Below are 16,361 nucleotides of genomic sequence, written 5' to 3' on the forward strand. Positions count from 1 at the left end.
AGACGTGCATCCGTGATTTGATTAGTTAATTAAGGTAGTAGCACTTACATTACTTGAAATTGTGTGTCCGTGTCTAATATGTTTATTATCAGTAAGGTCAATACCAATTAATACACCAAAGAAAGTGCACTGTATGTTTTTTTTTCCGTTCTCTATCCCTTCGCACCTTTCAAATATCTTAAGTTTATTGAAATTTCCAAAACCAGGTCTAAAGATTTATTTTCTATGCGATTTATTGCTTCTATAATACTGTGCACATCAGGGTAACGTTTTTACATGATGTAGCAAATGTAAACTGACTTATTTGATCCTCAACTTGTTTTTTATGTTGCCTGTCCTCACTTGCATTTCGTTATCACCGCAAATGATTTTTATGGATTAGTTTCTTTTGTTATTTCTAAGTCATTTTGTTATTGGTAATTGTAGTATATGCCCTTAAACGTATCTTATTTTTGTACATAACATCAGGAAATTAAAGTTAATCATTAGAATAAGCAACTGTAGCGATTCTTACGTATCATTTTGGTCTGTAATTTATGTTATTTTTAGGAGTTCGCTGTCGTTACTGAAGTTAAATTTATCGATACTGTTTCGACAGATAATATAAGAGAGAAATAAACAGGTGAAGTTATAATGAAATTCTTTGAGTAAAAAATGATAATTTTAAATGTCGGGTGCATTTCTTGAGACACTGCAGCACTTGGACATACTTTGAGTTAAAAATTGTCTCTCACTTTAACAGATTCACCGTTTTACAGAATTAACTTGGGTTCTGAAGATCACTTTCCATCCACTTGGATAGAAATAACCTTAAATATGTGCTTGAATGTTTGCCAGAAAACACCAAAGGAAAGAAGAAATCCGCATTCGTAATCTGATAGATCCGTTTGCATATCACTGGTTCTCACGTAATCTTTGAACTGCGAACTGCAGCCTGTCAAGATATACATATTATTCCTATTATTCAATAACGCTTTGCGAAGCGTTGTATTCTGGAGAGGAAGAAACTGTAGGCAATAAAAAGAACATACATTGCCCATGATTTCAGTGCAGCCTCATGCACGTCGTTTTATAGTTTTTGATGGTAAAGGTGGGTTAAATGCATCTAGTTAGATTCCCGCATTCCCTGGATTGTGGCGCCATCTTTTAGTCCTGATTTACACTTTTTCGTTAGGAAGGCCATGAATCCCAGTCACGATTCTGGAATAAACTTTGGGGTAATTTTACACGCACAGTGGTGTGGAGCAGCTACGTATCCCCATTGAGCTATCCGGTCCGGGTCGTCTGTACGGCGATAGTACATATACATCCAGCCGTATCTTTCTGTGCATTCACTCTCGTACCTGCAACAGAGGAAAAGTATGAGTAGGAAGAATATAAAATTTTAAATACGAATATTGGAAAGCAGCTAATTAAAGTTTATTGTATTTAGAAGTAGTAATACATTTCGCACGTTATGTTGAAGACCGAAGCACGATTAGATTTATATGTAAAAGCCTTGCGTGCCATGAAATTTTTAGTGACTGAGTGATTTACATTTATATGCGTGCTTATTATAGAATAGTATTCTATATTCTTCCAAAATAAAATTTAAAGATAAATCGCTCTGTCTCAAAGCCTAAAGGGGGAGACAGGCTATGACATAAATGAACAAAAGGGAAACTGTTTTTCCTTTGTTAATAAAAGTAACTGATCACACACACACACACACACACACACAGTCACTAGGGAGGTAAAGAAAACTCCCTAAGGATAAGAGGAGCAAAGATGATGGGTCCTAGGGTCAGAGAAGGGATAACTCTTAATGCCAAAATTCAAAAGGTAGTTACTGTCAAGTGGCATACCTCGTTTTATCATTATGCACCTGTTAACTGAATCATTTGAACAAGTTATCACCATTCTTTGTGCAGAAATGTTTAGAGAGTTTCCTGGTCCTCCTCAGACGACAATCGGCCACATCAAAATAATAATGAGTAAAAGAGATGTGCATGTCTGTCCAAAAATTATGTAATATGATTTACATAATAATCATTCAATCCCAGGGCTCACATCTGGTGAGTATGGTCTTGGCACACCCAGGGTCCTGAGCTGGATATCATCATTCTTCTCTTTCTTGGTGATTCCTTTTCGAGACCCTCTCTCTCTCTCTCAGGGTAACTGGAATTTTTTTTACATAAAAAATCTGTAATTATTTAAGAAATTAAAGACAGATTACACTCCACGCAGGTTTAGGTGCTCATTATTTCACCAATTTCCAGTTGTTGATCTACTACGCATCATGGTTCTAAAAGAATATTTAAGATCAGAAATCAACCAGAAAAAAATGGGTACTGAAATTTTGAAGAAAATCAAAGGAGATAAAAACGGCGAACTGTGATAAAACTTGATCCATCCAGTACGATTCAGAAACAAAATGATAACACTGGTTCGTATCAATTTCCTCCTGAAATAATTTCGACAGTTTCTCGTAGAAAATATGTTCAAGAACTCAGATATGTGCTTAAAAAGTTCTCATCACCCTCAGTTTTCAAATATCATAGTTTAATGACCGAGAACCAAGACCTGCAGTTGGTTTAATCATCTTTCCATCCATTTTATGTTTACTTATTTCAATTTTTGCTGACTTGGTTGCAAGGTGGATACACTAAACTGCTGCTTTTAATGCAAGTGGGACAGCCGAGCGAAGGATTGCCAGATCGTTCAAAAACTACAACCTACAAAAAATGTGACCCATAATCCTTTGATGGATATGTCAAAAATTCATTTACTTCCATTGCACATCAACCTACGTTTGATAAAAATATTTGTGAAAGTGAGGGACAAAAAAAAAGGATTTTCATGTTTGAGCTAAAATTAGCTCACACACACACAGAGACAGAGAGAGAGAGAGAGAGAGAGAGAGAGAGAGAGAGAGAGAGAGAGAGAGAGAGAGAGATGGAATGCAGCGTGTCGTTAAAGCTTCATTTCCTACATTCTCATTTAGACTTTTTTCCTGAAAACTTGGGAGCGGTCTCCGATGAACATGGTGAAAGATTCGCCATGTGAATCTTTCACCATGGGAAAAATCAAATGGAAAAAGATACTATGGAAAACGGAGTCCATATATGTTGGCAGACTAGTATTGCAATCTCGTGCGGGAGACAGCAATGGACAATTATAAAAGGCGAAAAACGACAAAAGTGTTTTGTTATCAGATAAATATTTTTGTAAATAGAATAAGGGTAATAGGTCCATTTATCAATATCTAGTACTGTATGTAACTTTTCCTTAAAATGTATGAAATATTTTTACTAGAGAGTTTTGGACTTCAATCCCTTCTTCCTTGAAACAATATGGTTGCCATATTTGAATTCAGCAACTTCAACTCTACAAGAATCATCTTGAATTGTGTAATAGGGTGATTTATATATATATATACATTATAATTTTTTTTTCGATGCGGTGGAAACCATTCTCAACCCCGAGACCAAGAAATCAGCATTGTCAAAATCAAAGATCATGGTCGTTTTTTTCCCCCCAATGGCACGAATTGACGAGCACTATGAATACCACCAGACAATTGCACAACTACTATTCTGGTGAAGTGAGACTGATCTGGAAGCCATCGATGGACCCGTCAGGATGCCTCCCTTTATAATCGCCCTTCAGAGTTTGGAGAATTTCTGTTGCAGAAACCACAAAAAAAAAGTTTAGCGAAAGTCCTCCAAATTCTGAATAAATCCGCTGTAGCTACATCATTATTGGTGTAATGCGTTTAATATAGATGATTCTATTGTTAACGAACGAACGAATTTTACATGAAACTGTTATTTTGTTTTATTTTTTTGCTGTATCGAGCAATTTTTAATAACGTAAATTTGCTGAAATGTCCAGAAAAAATTTACATTAATTGGCTTGGTTTTTAATTTTAACCGTTGTCAACGTCACATTTCACGTGCTAATATTTTGTTCTTTAAACTTAAAATAGGCAATTTTAAAGCATCACGTCAAGGCCTTAGTTGCATCCAGACCTAATCTAACATTAGTTTTAATTATCGACGTTTACTGGTGAGTGAATTGTGTACTTTTAAAGCGCGATATCTTAACCAAATTCTGTCCAACTTTTGAAATCCAAAGTTCTTTTCCATGAGGAAATGAGTAAGCTACATTTTAAGATGGGATTTATAAGGATGGTTAAAAAAGAGAGTGTACTCGTTTAACTGGATTTATTTTATCCTATTGTTCGAAATTTTTCAATTCTTTGTTTCCTGCAGCATTCATTCAGTTTCCTTCCTTTGCGTAACAAGAATTTAATTTGGGTTTTTGCTCTCTATAGAAGAATTTCAATATATGCGTATATTTTGCTGCAGTGAATAGAACAGTTGTTTTAAAGATAAATTTTTAAAAAAGAAAGGAAGTAAAAACTAAGCAGCCATTAATACTCTTTTAACGCACTACTAGCTATTGCTCTGTTTGCAGACCCATGTTTACCAAAATGATTTTGTTTATTATTGATCCCCAATGCGCTCTAGACCTTTGCTAACGGAGTTCCGAGAGTCGCATTCTATATACTCGATTCCGGCATGTAGAAAGACATGGGTGTAAAACTTGGACAGGTCAGAATGCACGCATATTTAAGAAGAGGAAATTAGCCCAGTTAAAATGGTTTGATTGAAATGGCTGTATTCCCTAACCATTCTCCGTGAGCTCCTTGGATATTTTAGAGACCTATGGAATAGTTCTTAAAGCGCTTCTTCACTTGGGGAGGAAGACAATATTTAGCCGATCGCAAGTCGGGATAACAATTCCTCCCTCATGAATTATTTCCGGTTTTTCAGCGTGCGAACCTGCAAATTATCCCATAGACACATTTGTACAGACAGTACATTATAAGGGTACTTACTGTACATCTATTACTATACTAAACAGCACAATCTATGAAAGTAGGAAGCACACTTTAATTATAGTAACTCCCCCAAACAATGCAACTTCTGAAATACCCCTCACTTTCATCCTTTCAACAGAAATATTGAACGATGGACTCTAGTCTCTGACGTGTACTAAACGATAATTTAGTGTGGTATAAAAGATGGATTTATACGTAGAATATGAGAGCAAATTAAAAGGATGGTAGAGAAAGGGGAAATGCCCACAGATCGCCAGAATCAAAAATAAAATAGTGCATATTATGTTATTTCTTATTTGCCACATTAGATTATTATACAGTTTCAAGCACTGATCATTTTTTCTCTCTCACACATAATTCAAAAACTTTTAAATTTGAAATATTTATGGATAATGGCATATGCAGAGCGATTAAAATGAAAGTATATCAGCTTGGCCTTCTGTAGATGGCAAACCATGAATTTCAGGAAATTAAATTTTGAATAGGCAATGTCTAGACCACGCAAAAAAAAAAAAAAAAAAAAAAAATATATATATATATATATATATATATATACAGTATATGGTGCATTTCATGCTTCCATGCAGCGCACAAGCTACTGTTTATTGAGGAGGCTACAGATTGTGAATTCAAAAATTACGCGATGTAATAGCAAATTTGCAGTGCATATGTACTGGAAGAATGTTACAGGAAACGTCGAAGAGGTCTTGGGGCGCTTTCCTTCGGGCGACCCAGAGAAAATTGCTTTGGTAAATCCAGTCTTTGAAGAATCCCCGTCACCAGAAGTTAAAAGGGCTGAAGATTAAGGTGGCCAATCATTGGAATACTATCAGGAAATGGTGTGATTATATTTAGCCAAAGCGACTGTTTTACGGGCCAAATAATGCGGAGGAGTCCATCTTGCACAGAAATATTTCTTTTTATCTTCTCCGTTGAAGGGCGGGAAGAATATAGTATCGGAGAGATCGCAGCAGCTTTCATTTATAAAGGGGCATGTTTAGTGACCATGTTTCCGAACTACTCGAAATACGAATGGTATAATTGTGAATTTTGTGACCTCACACCAATTAAAGAGACGAAATGTGTCTCCGCTTACATATAGGCATTGGAAAAGAACTTCGTCGACAACACATGGAAGAGATGTTTCTCGTATCGGAAGGCCATGACACCGCCTTTAATGAGCTTAATTAATTGGTCCGTGAAACGTTCCAAGGCTGCATCACTTTCATCTTAGCCAGAAGCCGTATATTGAAGTCAGTGCGTTGAGGATTTAACTGGTGCCTGGATATTGTGTAAGGAAGCCAATGCAGAAGGGATCGAACAATTGGGTGTTTAGTTTTTGCGGCATTATTCTGACAGTAGTCGACAAATATGCATTATGTTTGTCACCATCGGCCACGACGATTTCAAAATCTGATCCAATTGACCCGCGTCCTTTGCTGGGAGTGCAGATGAAGCACGTGTTCTTCGAATTTCCTCATTTTTTGCAGTGCATTTTGAGTACGGGATCTTCTTCTCAAGTCTCTTAAACGGTGATACTCCCGAAACGTCGTCTGCTGTTTTCGAGAAAAATCTTTACCAATAAAGCCGGATCTTTCATTTGCAGTACCAGATATACTTTTATGTGCTACTGTGATCGCATTCAAGTCGTGTGTGTGTCAGTAATCATGTCATGAGTTTTACTTTGTACCCTATTGCCACTCTTTTGAACTTTTTGTTTCTTTCTTTTCCATATGGTTTAGACACTACGTGTTCCAAATTTCATCTGTTAGTAATTTCATGGTTTGCCACCTGTAACTGTCCAAATGATGCCTTCTAGTTATAACCAGCTTGCTGCATAATGATAGTCTGCATATATAATAACGGTTGCTTTCAGATTACAAGTGGAAAACAATTTGTAGAGAGATTTAATTTTACTAAGACAATTTAAAGCGAAATAATATATGGTACCACTTACAATGGCGATATACCAATACACGGTCCCTTTTCTGCAACACATCGGTAAGAAAACACAAACTGCTGGACGTCGTCCTGAACTACTTCTACTTCGTTATCATAAAAGTCATGAGTGATATTCACTTGTTCCCACTGTCGGTTTGTTTTGCAGATCTCTTCTGAAGGAAACATGGACGCGTGGTTTCTTTTCTGAATCCCTGAGGATACTCGGGAACGCCAACCCCTTTTTCTCGTCGAGTCGTCGCTTAAGTAACGTTTCTTTTTTTGGTTACCCTGGAAGTTATAAAATAATAAGAATGTAAGCATTCATTCAATATGTACTCTAATTCAGAGATTCTTCAAAATGCTACGAATATTGACATTTTTAATTGAATTATTTCTCTACTGAGTAACTTACAGTAAAATGGAACGTAAGATAATAAAACAGACTACATTTATTTATTTGTATCGATAACATGCTTAGTTAATCCGTGAAAAAATTCGGAAACTGCAATGCCTGAACGAGTGTTACAGAAATGTTGTGGAACTGTTTTTCTCATCTAGTAACTGGCTGCCACTCATAGCCTTAGTTACTGTGGCACGCATACGCACCTCCACTAATAATTTAAAGTAGCAGTTTATATTTCAATGCAGTATTAACTGTTCCGTTTAATGTGATATTTATTTATTGCATACCTCAAATTGTGATTATATTGGCAGGATAGCTCTAGAAATAAAAATTGCAATAAAGTTAACAAAAAGAAGGTGTGAGTTTTCGAATTAACATTTAGCAGTAAAATAATAATAAGTGTTGGAATTACTACTCTGTGAGAAGCTGTTAAAAACGGATTATAGCTGTGTTCATCTTATCCACGGAGGATTTGAATATGAAACCTTGATGAAGAGAGTTGATTTTTCTCAAACATCTATTCTCTGCATATTTCATCGAAGTTGATCCTATTGAGGTAGATTGAAAGGTATTACGAACGTCTTGTAATTTGGGGAAAATCTAGGAACATGATTGTCGCAAAAGTGAATTTATCCTCTCTGAAACTCAAGTGTCCACTGAATCGCTTCCGCAAATGGGAGAGGATAGAATACAGTAAGACTACAAAATAAGAAAAGGATTTCTTATTTAGCTTCCAGAAACAATGCAGTTGTCACCACAAGCCTCGCAAAATCATTGCATGCAGTTCTCAAGAAAGGAAAGAAAAACTCCCGTCTGGACCGAAATTGCGGCTAGTCAGCCGCACTCCCACGAAATGTGTCTCCGCTCACATATCCAATGCTTTTTCGAGCGAGCGAGCACGTTTAAGAAAATTATAATCTCTAGCAATTTCGACAGCCTCCAGAATGAGGCCCGTGGCCAAGCCAAATGTTACCACGATGTATATCGGTTGTATACTTCATTTAACCACGGTCCTAGTGCAAGACTTAAATATGCTTGTTATGGCTGTCAACTAAATGCAAGAGTTTTGCTTTCTTCAGATTCGTCTGTGAACCAGCAGCCTATATTCTAATGAGCAACTTCTCCTGCCCGGCTTTTCTGTGCCCTACTATGAGTATCGAAGCCATTGGTAGACTGCAGCTGCCAATCGGCGATCTCACAGGGTTCTCTGTGACTTTAACCTGGGCTTGTGCCCAATTCCCTCCCAACTAAATTTCTCCTAGTCTCTGGGTGGACACTCTTCCCGATCACTCGCCTTTCCTTCTTCACATTCTTATCCATTCTTGTCTTGACAATTCTCTTCAGCAATTTTTTTTGTTTTAGGCTCTCTTTGGGAAGCTCTGGTTCACCAGCCTAGCCAGAGCAGAATTGGACTTCTGTCCCTAGTCTCCGAGCCATGGATGGAAACTAGGGTCGGTGGATCTCCATGGGCCACTAAACAACATAAGTATCTAGTGTGGTGCGAGACTGACTTATGCTTTCTGTTTACTTATTACATTGAAAATAAAAATAGGAGGAGATAGCAGTTTTCTTCATGAATAGGAAAAATGCTTGTTTACAGCATAAATGTTAGTAAAATCCGTGCTTAGATGCATCTACGTTTTAGTTACCATTTCGGAGACTACTTTCGCCTACGAAAGTAAGAAAGTATTCCTTGCCTCTAGCTTACTTTACATATTCGACATACTTCTTTAGAACTTGCCTTGCAGTGAAATGCATCAAAGACTTTTCTTTCTTATTCCTTTTGCGAAAATGGGTTTACAGGGCTTTGAATCGGCAGATGTGTGTGTTTGACGTGAAAGCGCTGGATAGAGTTCCACGTATTACGATTTTACATTACGAGGGGCGTTGGTTGTGTTGAGTGAGAAGTTACTTGTCGCGTATATGCCTTTAGCTTCGTTTGCAATGAAAGAAAAGTGGTGGTAAAAAACAAGCAAGTGGTTTTTACGCTTCCTAGTAAGCGGGAGATGATTTGTGTTTCGTCAAGCGTATACTTGAAATGGCAGAGGGAGATGTCTGCAGTTTTCTGAAGTAGATGAATTTTAAAACATTCTTGAAGTTCAGTTGATTTGTTTTCATGCTTCAAATAATGCATCAGTTTCTAATCATACCAGATTGGGTTATATTATTGTGACAGTTATGAAAACTCCAGTTTAATTGAATGTTCCAGCGAGAAAGATTCATTTTTTTAAAATTTAATCTTCCCCATATGTGCATGGCATGTAAATGAAGGCTGTATCCATGGTTAACTCACTTAATTCGGATATTCAGTGATTAATTCTTATTTAGTACAAGTATTAGCATCCAAGCCAGTATGTCACAGTATTCCACATATGAATGTCTACATGCTTAGTGCAGTGTCAAAGTAAAATCGGTGAGCAGGTGTTAATTGCTGAGAACGCTCAGTTAAATTGGATTTGTGAAATGGATAAATCAGCATTGGTTTATTAGAGATTTTGTGGAAAGGAGGCGAAATATTTCACCATAAAATAAAGAATATCGCCAATTAAAAGTTAAGGAGCAAATATTAAATCAATTGAAATACGAAATCGACTGTATTGAAAAATTATAAATTTTTAATATGTATGTGGTAAATTTAATAATGTGTACGTAAATTTTGTAGAAAAAATATGACTGAGTACAATATTCTTCGAGTAAATTTTAAGGGCTTCTTCAAGAAAAAAGGTTCAATACCTCTCGATTACATAACACTAAACTGTTATCAATTTCCTGGCAGATTGCTGTGGAAATAAACCATAAAAAGAAGGCTGGCCATTTCATAATAATTACGATAGAAAACTTAAATGAAATGGGGAAAAAACTCTTCACAATATGGACGCCCTCGTGGGTAGCAAGTGGTTATAATCACCGTCCTATCACACCATGTGAAAAAGGTGTGGGTTCGAATCCCGTCAATGATGCGAGGAATTTTTATGGGCTTTATTTCAAACATGGCCGCCGAATTTTTATGGGCTTTATTTCAAACATGGCCGCCGAATTAGGCAGTATGGAGCGAGGCTACATAGCTTTATCTTTTGGAAACTTCTGTTTTTTGTTCATCAAACAGAAATAGTATATATGTGTTTGTCAAAAGATGATATGGGTGTCGTTAACTTTGAAAAGTGGTAAGATTTTAAGAATATCTCGTAAGATTCTTAATCTTAAAAGAGGTGCCTTCTCATTGTCTCTAGCCCTTAGTGTTCAGTGTTTATCTAAAGTGTCGAGCTGTTGGTTTCGCTAATGCGTAGGTACTTTTTCATTTTTCTTTGTTCTACTACTATTTAATCCCAGGTGCTCACATCTGGTGAGTATGGGGTTGGCACACCCAGGGTCCTCAGCTGGATATCTGGATATCATTCTTCTCTTTCTTGGTGATTCCCTTCTCTCTCTCTCTCTCTCTCTCTCTCTCTCTCTCTCTCTCTCTCTCTCTCAGGGTAACTCAATTTTTTTTTTTGGCTGGTGCAGCTGAAGCCTCAGGCTTCCTTGCACCATATGGCTAATAATAATATATGTTTTGCACTCTGTATTTAAGTTCAAATATGCAATTTACATTTATGACATCGAACAATATCAGAAACTGGCACTGAACTGAAATACCCCTAAAATTTACATTGTTTTGAGTATAAATTCGACTGGAATGAAAATTAAAAATAAAATATTTTCAGAAAGAACAGAGGTAAAATTTGAGCAAATATAATCCTTTTTTTGTTATATCTGTTTTTTTTTTACAAATTGATGAAACTTATTAAAATAACTTTAGTTATATATGCAAGTTTTTAATTTAAAAAAAAAAAAGGCCTTGAAGTCCATATAAACCTTGCACCAACTCCCAAATTCATCATGATACACCACTGGTGATGTTTGTTGTCGTGAATTTAATATCTCTTGTTTAATTAAATTCAGTAATAATATATTAAGGAATTTTTTGAATGATATCAAGGCTTGCGTGTATATCTCATTTCTGTAATACTAAGAATAACGTGTTGCCTTTATCTTAGCGAAAGGGCAGAAACAATTTTAATAGAAGCTTAATGCAAAACGTACCAATCTCAAGTTATCTCTCTCAAATGACAAGTCGGGATCTCCCGTGGGCTTTCCTCTTCCTACCCATAGATAGCGTTGATGGAGAGCAGGGTGGTGGCGTATATGGCTGTGAAGCTGGCTCATTCTCTCTTTCAACCACGCTGCTTGTTCATCGGATAACCGGACGTGTGGGCTTGTTCTCATCTCTCTAATGATGTTATCAGTGTATTCTAATGATAATAGCAGTAATAAAATTTCAACATTGGACAAATTACAAAGTTAGACCAGTAATCTCCATTAAATTAAGGCTTATCCAAAATAACATGCATTAACAAATGAAGAATTTTATTCTTAACACAACTTTCTAAAAAAATGTTCTAAGTTTCAATATGAATATTGAATTATATAGTAGTTTATATATCCCAATGGTTTAAAGAAGGTGACCTCTTCAGGATTGAACTGTGGCAGGATGTTATGGGCCCTCCTTTTTTTTTTTTTTTTTTTTTGTAGTTGGCGCATCGGCTTCTGTGGCCATAATGCACCTCCCAAGGTTTTTGCAGTACTTTGATCCAAGCCCGAGGCGGGATTCGAACCCGCGACCAGGGGTTGCCAGGCAGGCACTTTACCCACCCGCCTAGCCCGGTCGGCTGGTCCCTCCTTCTTCCAAGTTTTAATTCGAAAATTAATAAAAAATCAAAATCTCTTTTGCTGGTCTCACAGTTATCACTGCACTAAACTGTCATGCGGGTCACATATTAGGAGGGGTTATCAAAAAGTAAGATTTTCTAGGCCATATACTTTTCACAGGAATGTTTGCATTTGTGAAATATATGATAATATATATATATATATAAATAGGATATTGTCGTACTGTACATAAGAACTATATTTGTTAAGGTACTTATCCCGACAGGATATGATTTACATATGTGCGGCAGGTGACTGAGAACTTCCTAACAACCGAAATTGAAACAACCTATGAGTTTAATGTGCGGTGTTGCGTTGGGCTAATGCTTCGCGAGACAAACGCCAGGTCATATTCGTCTCATAGCCTTCCACAGTCTTCGTAAAAGCTAGCTGGACGAATAAGCATTATCTGTCGTCGCATGAAATCCTGAAGAATCAGGCTTTCACAGTCCAAAACCCAATGAACATACTGAATATTTTGGCTTCATGCTACCGTTGTTTGTTTCGTTTTGGGAATCAAGGAATGTTTTTTGTTAAAAGGAAATTTAATAATCGTGCGTGCTTCTCGGTCCAGGTTTATAACTGCTTCACCATTTTTTGTGGAAAAGTATAGACGATTAACTTAATAAAAAATGTCTTACACCTCCTCAGTTTACAGCCATCACCAACAGCAGTGTTTCCACAAGAGGAAATTAACATTTGCGTAACACAAACATTTGCAGACTAGAAAACTACTTTTTTGATCATCCCTCTTATATCACGCAGATTTCTGTACTTTGATAATTTGAAGTCAAAATTCTTGTTGTTTTTAACTGATTAGAAAACAGTCTACTAAATTTAATTATTTATAAAAATCTATATAAAAACGAGTGTCCTATTTAAATTTAGGGCCTAGTTGCAACGTATTAAAAATTAATGGTTTAGAAACATGGAAAAATGCTACAAAATGTAAGTCTAAGTTGCAAAGCAAGTCTGAGACTGTTACAGAAATTGTAAAGCCAGGTATTGGATTGAAACTGGTATTTAACATTAAAAGACGGCGATCAGTGAGACCGATGAAGAAGCCTGTCTCAAGCTTACTGATGATGATGTAGGTGGGTAGGTTTATAAAGTTTATTTTGGTGATGTCCCAGATTTTCCATCTTGTTGGAAATTATTTCTTATCCCCATTCACCAGCTGGGCTTTCCCAGGAACGATTTCGTAAATTAATTTTATGTCAAAAATGTTTCCTTTCGAATTTTGGGGTTGAACTATTGCAGAACCTGAGCTGGTCTGATATATAATAGAAAATTGGATCACAATAAGTTAGCTCTCCGAGGAAACATTTCTAGGCTTCTCGAGCTGGTTGATCAGCCTTACTGGTGTATATTTCAGATCTTTCAAGTTCTTGAAAGAATAATGCTATAAGGACAGGAAATATGTAATCAGCGAAATGAGACGAATTTCTTTGAGTAAAGTCGACTGACTGTATGGCGTGATTTTACTTTGTGTTTGTAATGTATTTATTGAACTACAGCTGCCAGTAAAGGTTGCACCTAGATACAGCCTACTTGGAAGGTCCGCGATACATTTGCACAAGGGGTAGCGTCTACCGTTTTTTATAGTTTGACAATATGCGATCAGGAATTGGTGAGACTCTAACTAAGTCTGTGAATTAATTATTCACAGACTTAGTTAGAGTTTATACCTTTTTATTAGTTTATTTTGGAAAGCCTTTTTTTGTGCATGTTTTTACCTCCCAAGAGCTTATAACAAATTTTCGTATTCCGCTTTCTTTTATTAGTACAAATAGTCTCGTATACACATAATTTTTAAAAGTTGAGCACACAACTTTTTGTTGTTTTATTCACCACTGCTACGAACGAAATAGTTCCCATGGTGTTGCTTTGTGTTATCTTGTAATAACGTCACAGCTACTTGCTTGTTATATATATGTGATTATGCCGTTTCAGTAAAAACTGCACCTTCCCTTTCATTCTACGGGAGTTTGGTGGGAGGAACCCCGTTGCCGCATTACACTATAGTTCCCTCCCATTCTTCTGATGATATTTATGTTCATATATAAGTAGAGTATTACTAATTACGTTTCATGGAGATCATTGGATGTAGTTATATGCACAATACTTGTATATGGTTTCGCCTTTATTCTAGATCTGGTCTTCAAACTTTAGATACCCGAGGAACCCATCTCAATGTGAAAAATCAGTGCGGAACCCATTAATAAATACGTTTCATGTAATGCATTTTATTTGAACAAAATGTTACAATTAAAGTTGCGATAATACATTTCATTCAATTTAAACAGGAACTATTTATAAATGCATTAATGAACCCATTTATTATTTAGTAACTAAATAATACCAAATTTACTGAATGCATACTAAATTTTAGAATATCATCACTAACGAATATTATAAAAAATATACTTCGTTTTAATGACTTGGCTGTGCTTGTTTTTTGCCACAAAGAAAATTAAAAATCTGGTATTATTGATGAAAGTTGCAAGCGCATTTCCCGTTCTGTATCCATTTTATTCCTGTGTTTTGTTTTTGTCGCTGTATACGTGGAAAAAGCCTTTTCGCATAAATAAGTTTTGACAAAAAACATAATCTTTATTGCATGATCAGACACTTCAGGATGTTCGCTGTAAATTTGCAACCAAAAATCAAGAAGTTCTTGCTGGTGCTTAATTTTTAAGGTCGAATCTGTAGATATATCAATTAACTATTCCCTCTCTTTCATTGATAAATTTTCCCTTTGGCAATGGGTTTTTAATCCAGTCATATGATTCTGTTTGCGCTGAAAATATATTCTCTAATAGTTTTTGTAGATTAAGTAAGTGCTCTATTATGTATTCTTGAACAATTTTATGACGATTCAGATCATTTTGTATCAAGAAGTCACTTAAATTTTCAAAACATGTACTACCACTTCTGCCCGGGGAAGGATATGCGTTATTTTATGATGACAAAATAATTCAAGGTGTTCTCTCTCTCTCTCTCGCTCTCTCGTTGTCCCGGAGTATAAGCAGAAATTTAAGTTAATGATTATAAGAGAGACCCTTATTATCGATCTATTATTGAAAAACGGAGAGTAGTCATTTGAAGTTCGGAAGCTGCTACAGACTGATCAAGTAAACGTGGAATATAAAACTTGTTTTTGTCTTTACATTTCTTGAATATTAATGATTGCGTTATCTGTCGAGCTGTAATCCATATGCCAAGGAAATTAAAACCCCCACCCAAATCAAAATTAAAATATTCAGAGATAAAGTTAACGAAAAAAGGCTATTTATATTAATACATATATCACATCACTTCATACTTGAAAGGTTAGAGGGTGATGTGTAATGGAATGTGTATTTGTAGAATTTTTGTACTGTATATATGGTTAACATTTTTATAAGTATGTACGACATCTTGTAGCAATCGTGTTTTATGAGTGTTCGGGAAACATTTAGCAGTTCACCTGCATTAGCAGTTCACCTACATGAAAGGCTTACCTAATTATCATTTAAACAAGAATGGCACTGACGATCAATATGCCTAATTATTAAATTAATATATACCACTTAATTCATAATACATGTGTGTGTATATATATATATATATATATATATATATATATATATATATATATATAATGGTAATTATGAGATCTGTACATTAACTAGGAAACTAGTTAATGTATACTTTCGCTCAACTATATATACAGAATGAGACAATGTCCTTCATTATACGATGATATTATAATGTTGTTAATATTTTTCTCCATTAATATCTTTAACTTTTAACTGGATCGACACTTCTGAGCCTCAGGTTGATAACCACTTCGAGCGATGGTGGAAGAATGCCCTTCCTGTTTTTAATATTAAACAAATCCACGTGGCTCACTCTTTTCGATATTCTAGTTTCACCCAAATATACACGGACAAATATACACAAGACCGACAGGAAAGTTGGTGCAGCTGTAGTTCTACTAAACATCATAATATCTCAGCAGTTCCATTTTGAATATAGCACTCGCACTGCAAAATTGTATGCTACCATTATGAGATTGTAAAGCAGTCTTTATACCCTCCAACCATCATATATACCCATTCCCTAAGCGCTCTATCTGCTCTTCAGTGTAAACTTCCTTCTAGTTATCCCTTACTACAACAGGTTCAAATAAACTTAGTGCAGCTTCTTACAAACAGTCAAAAAAGAATCTTCTGTTGGATACCTGGAAATACTGGAATCAAGCAGATTTTTTTGCCAATAATTCCAGTCTGTTATTAGACATTCAGATACCTATAAAGCGTTTAGGGCGTAAGCCTCAAGCTATGGAAAAGTTTAGACTATGTATAAGTATAATTATAGAGCGAAAGCATCAATAATACA

At 35.8% G+C, this 16,361-nt stretch overlaps 1 protein-coding gene across 1 annotated transcript in view; it reads right to left on the bottom strand.

Moving 5' to 3' along the window:
• Positions 1 to 838: 838 nt before the first annotated feature.
• LOC150084524 (uncharacterized) overlaps positions 839 to 16,361 on the bottom strand; it is a 60,779-nt gene continuing 45,256 nt past the window's right edge. The window contains exons 3-5 of the mRNA XM_090376274.1: positions 11,313 to 11,521; positions 6,843 to 7,114; positions 839 to 1,343 (exon numbers count right to left, since the gene is read on the bottom strand). Of these exons, the coding sequence (XP_090232400.1) occupies positions 1,193 to 1,343; positions 6,843 to 7,114; positions 11,313 to 11,521 (632 nt within the window). The 3' untranslated portion in view covers positions 839 to 1,192. The remainder of the gene's footprint in view (positions 1,344 to 6,842; positions 7,115 to 11,312; positions 11,522 to 16,361) is intronic.

The sequence above is a fragment of the Mastigoproctus giganteus genome, chromosome 6, assembly GCF_048544385.1.
Source record: "Mastigoproctus giganteus isolate SK-2022 chromosome 6, ASM4854438v1, whole genome shotgun sequence".
NCBI classification, from domain to species: Eukaryota; Metazoa; Arthropoda; class Arachnida; order Uropygi; family Thelyphonidae; genus Mastigoproctus; species Mastigoproctus giganteus.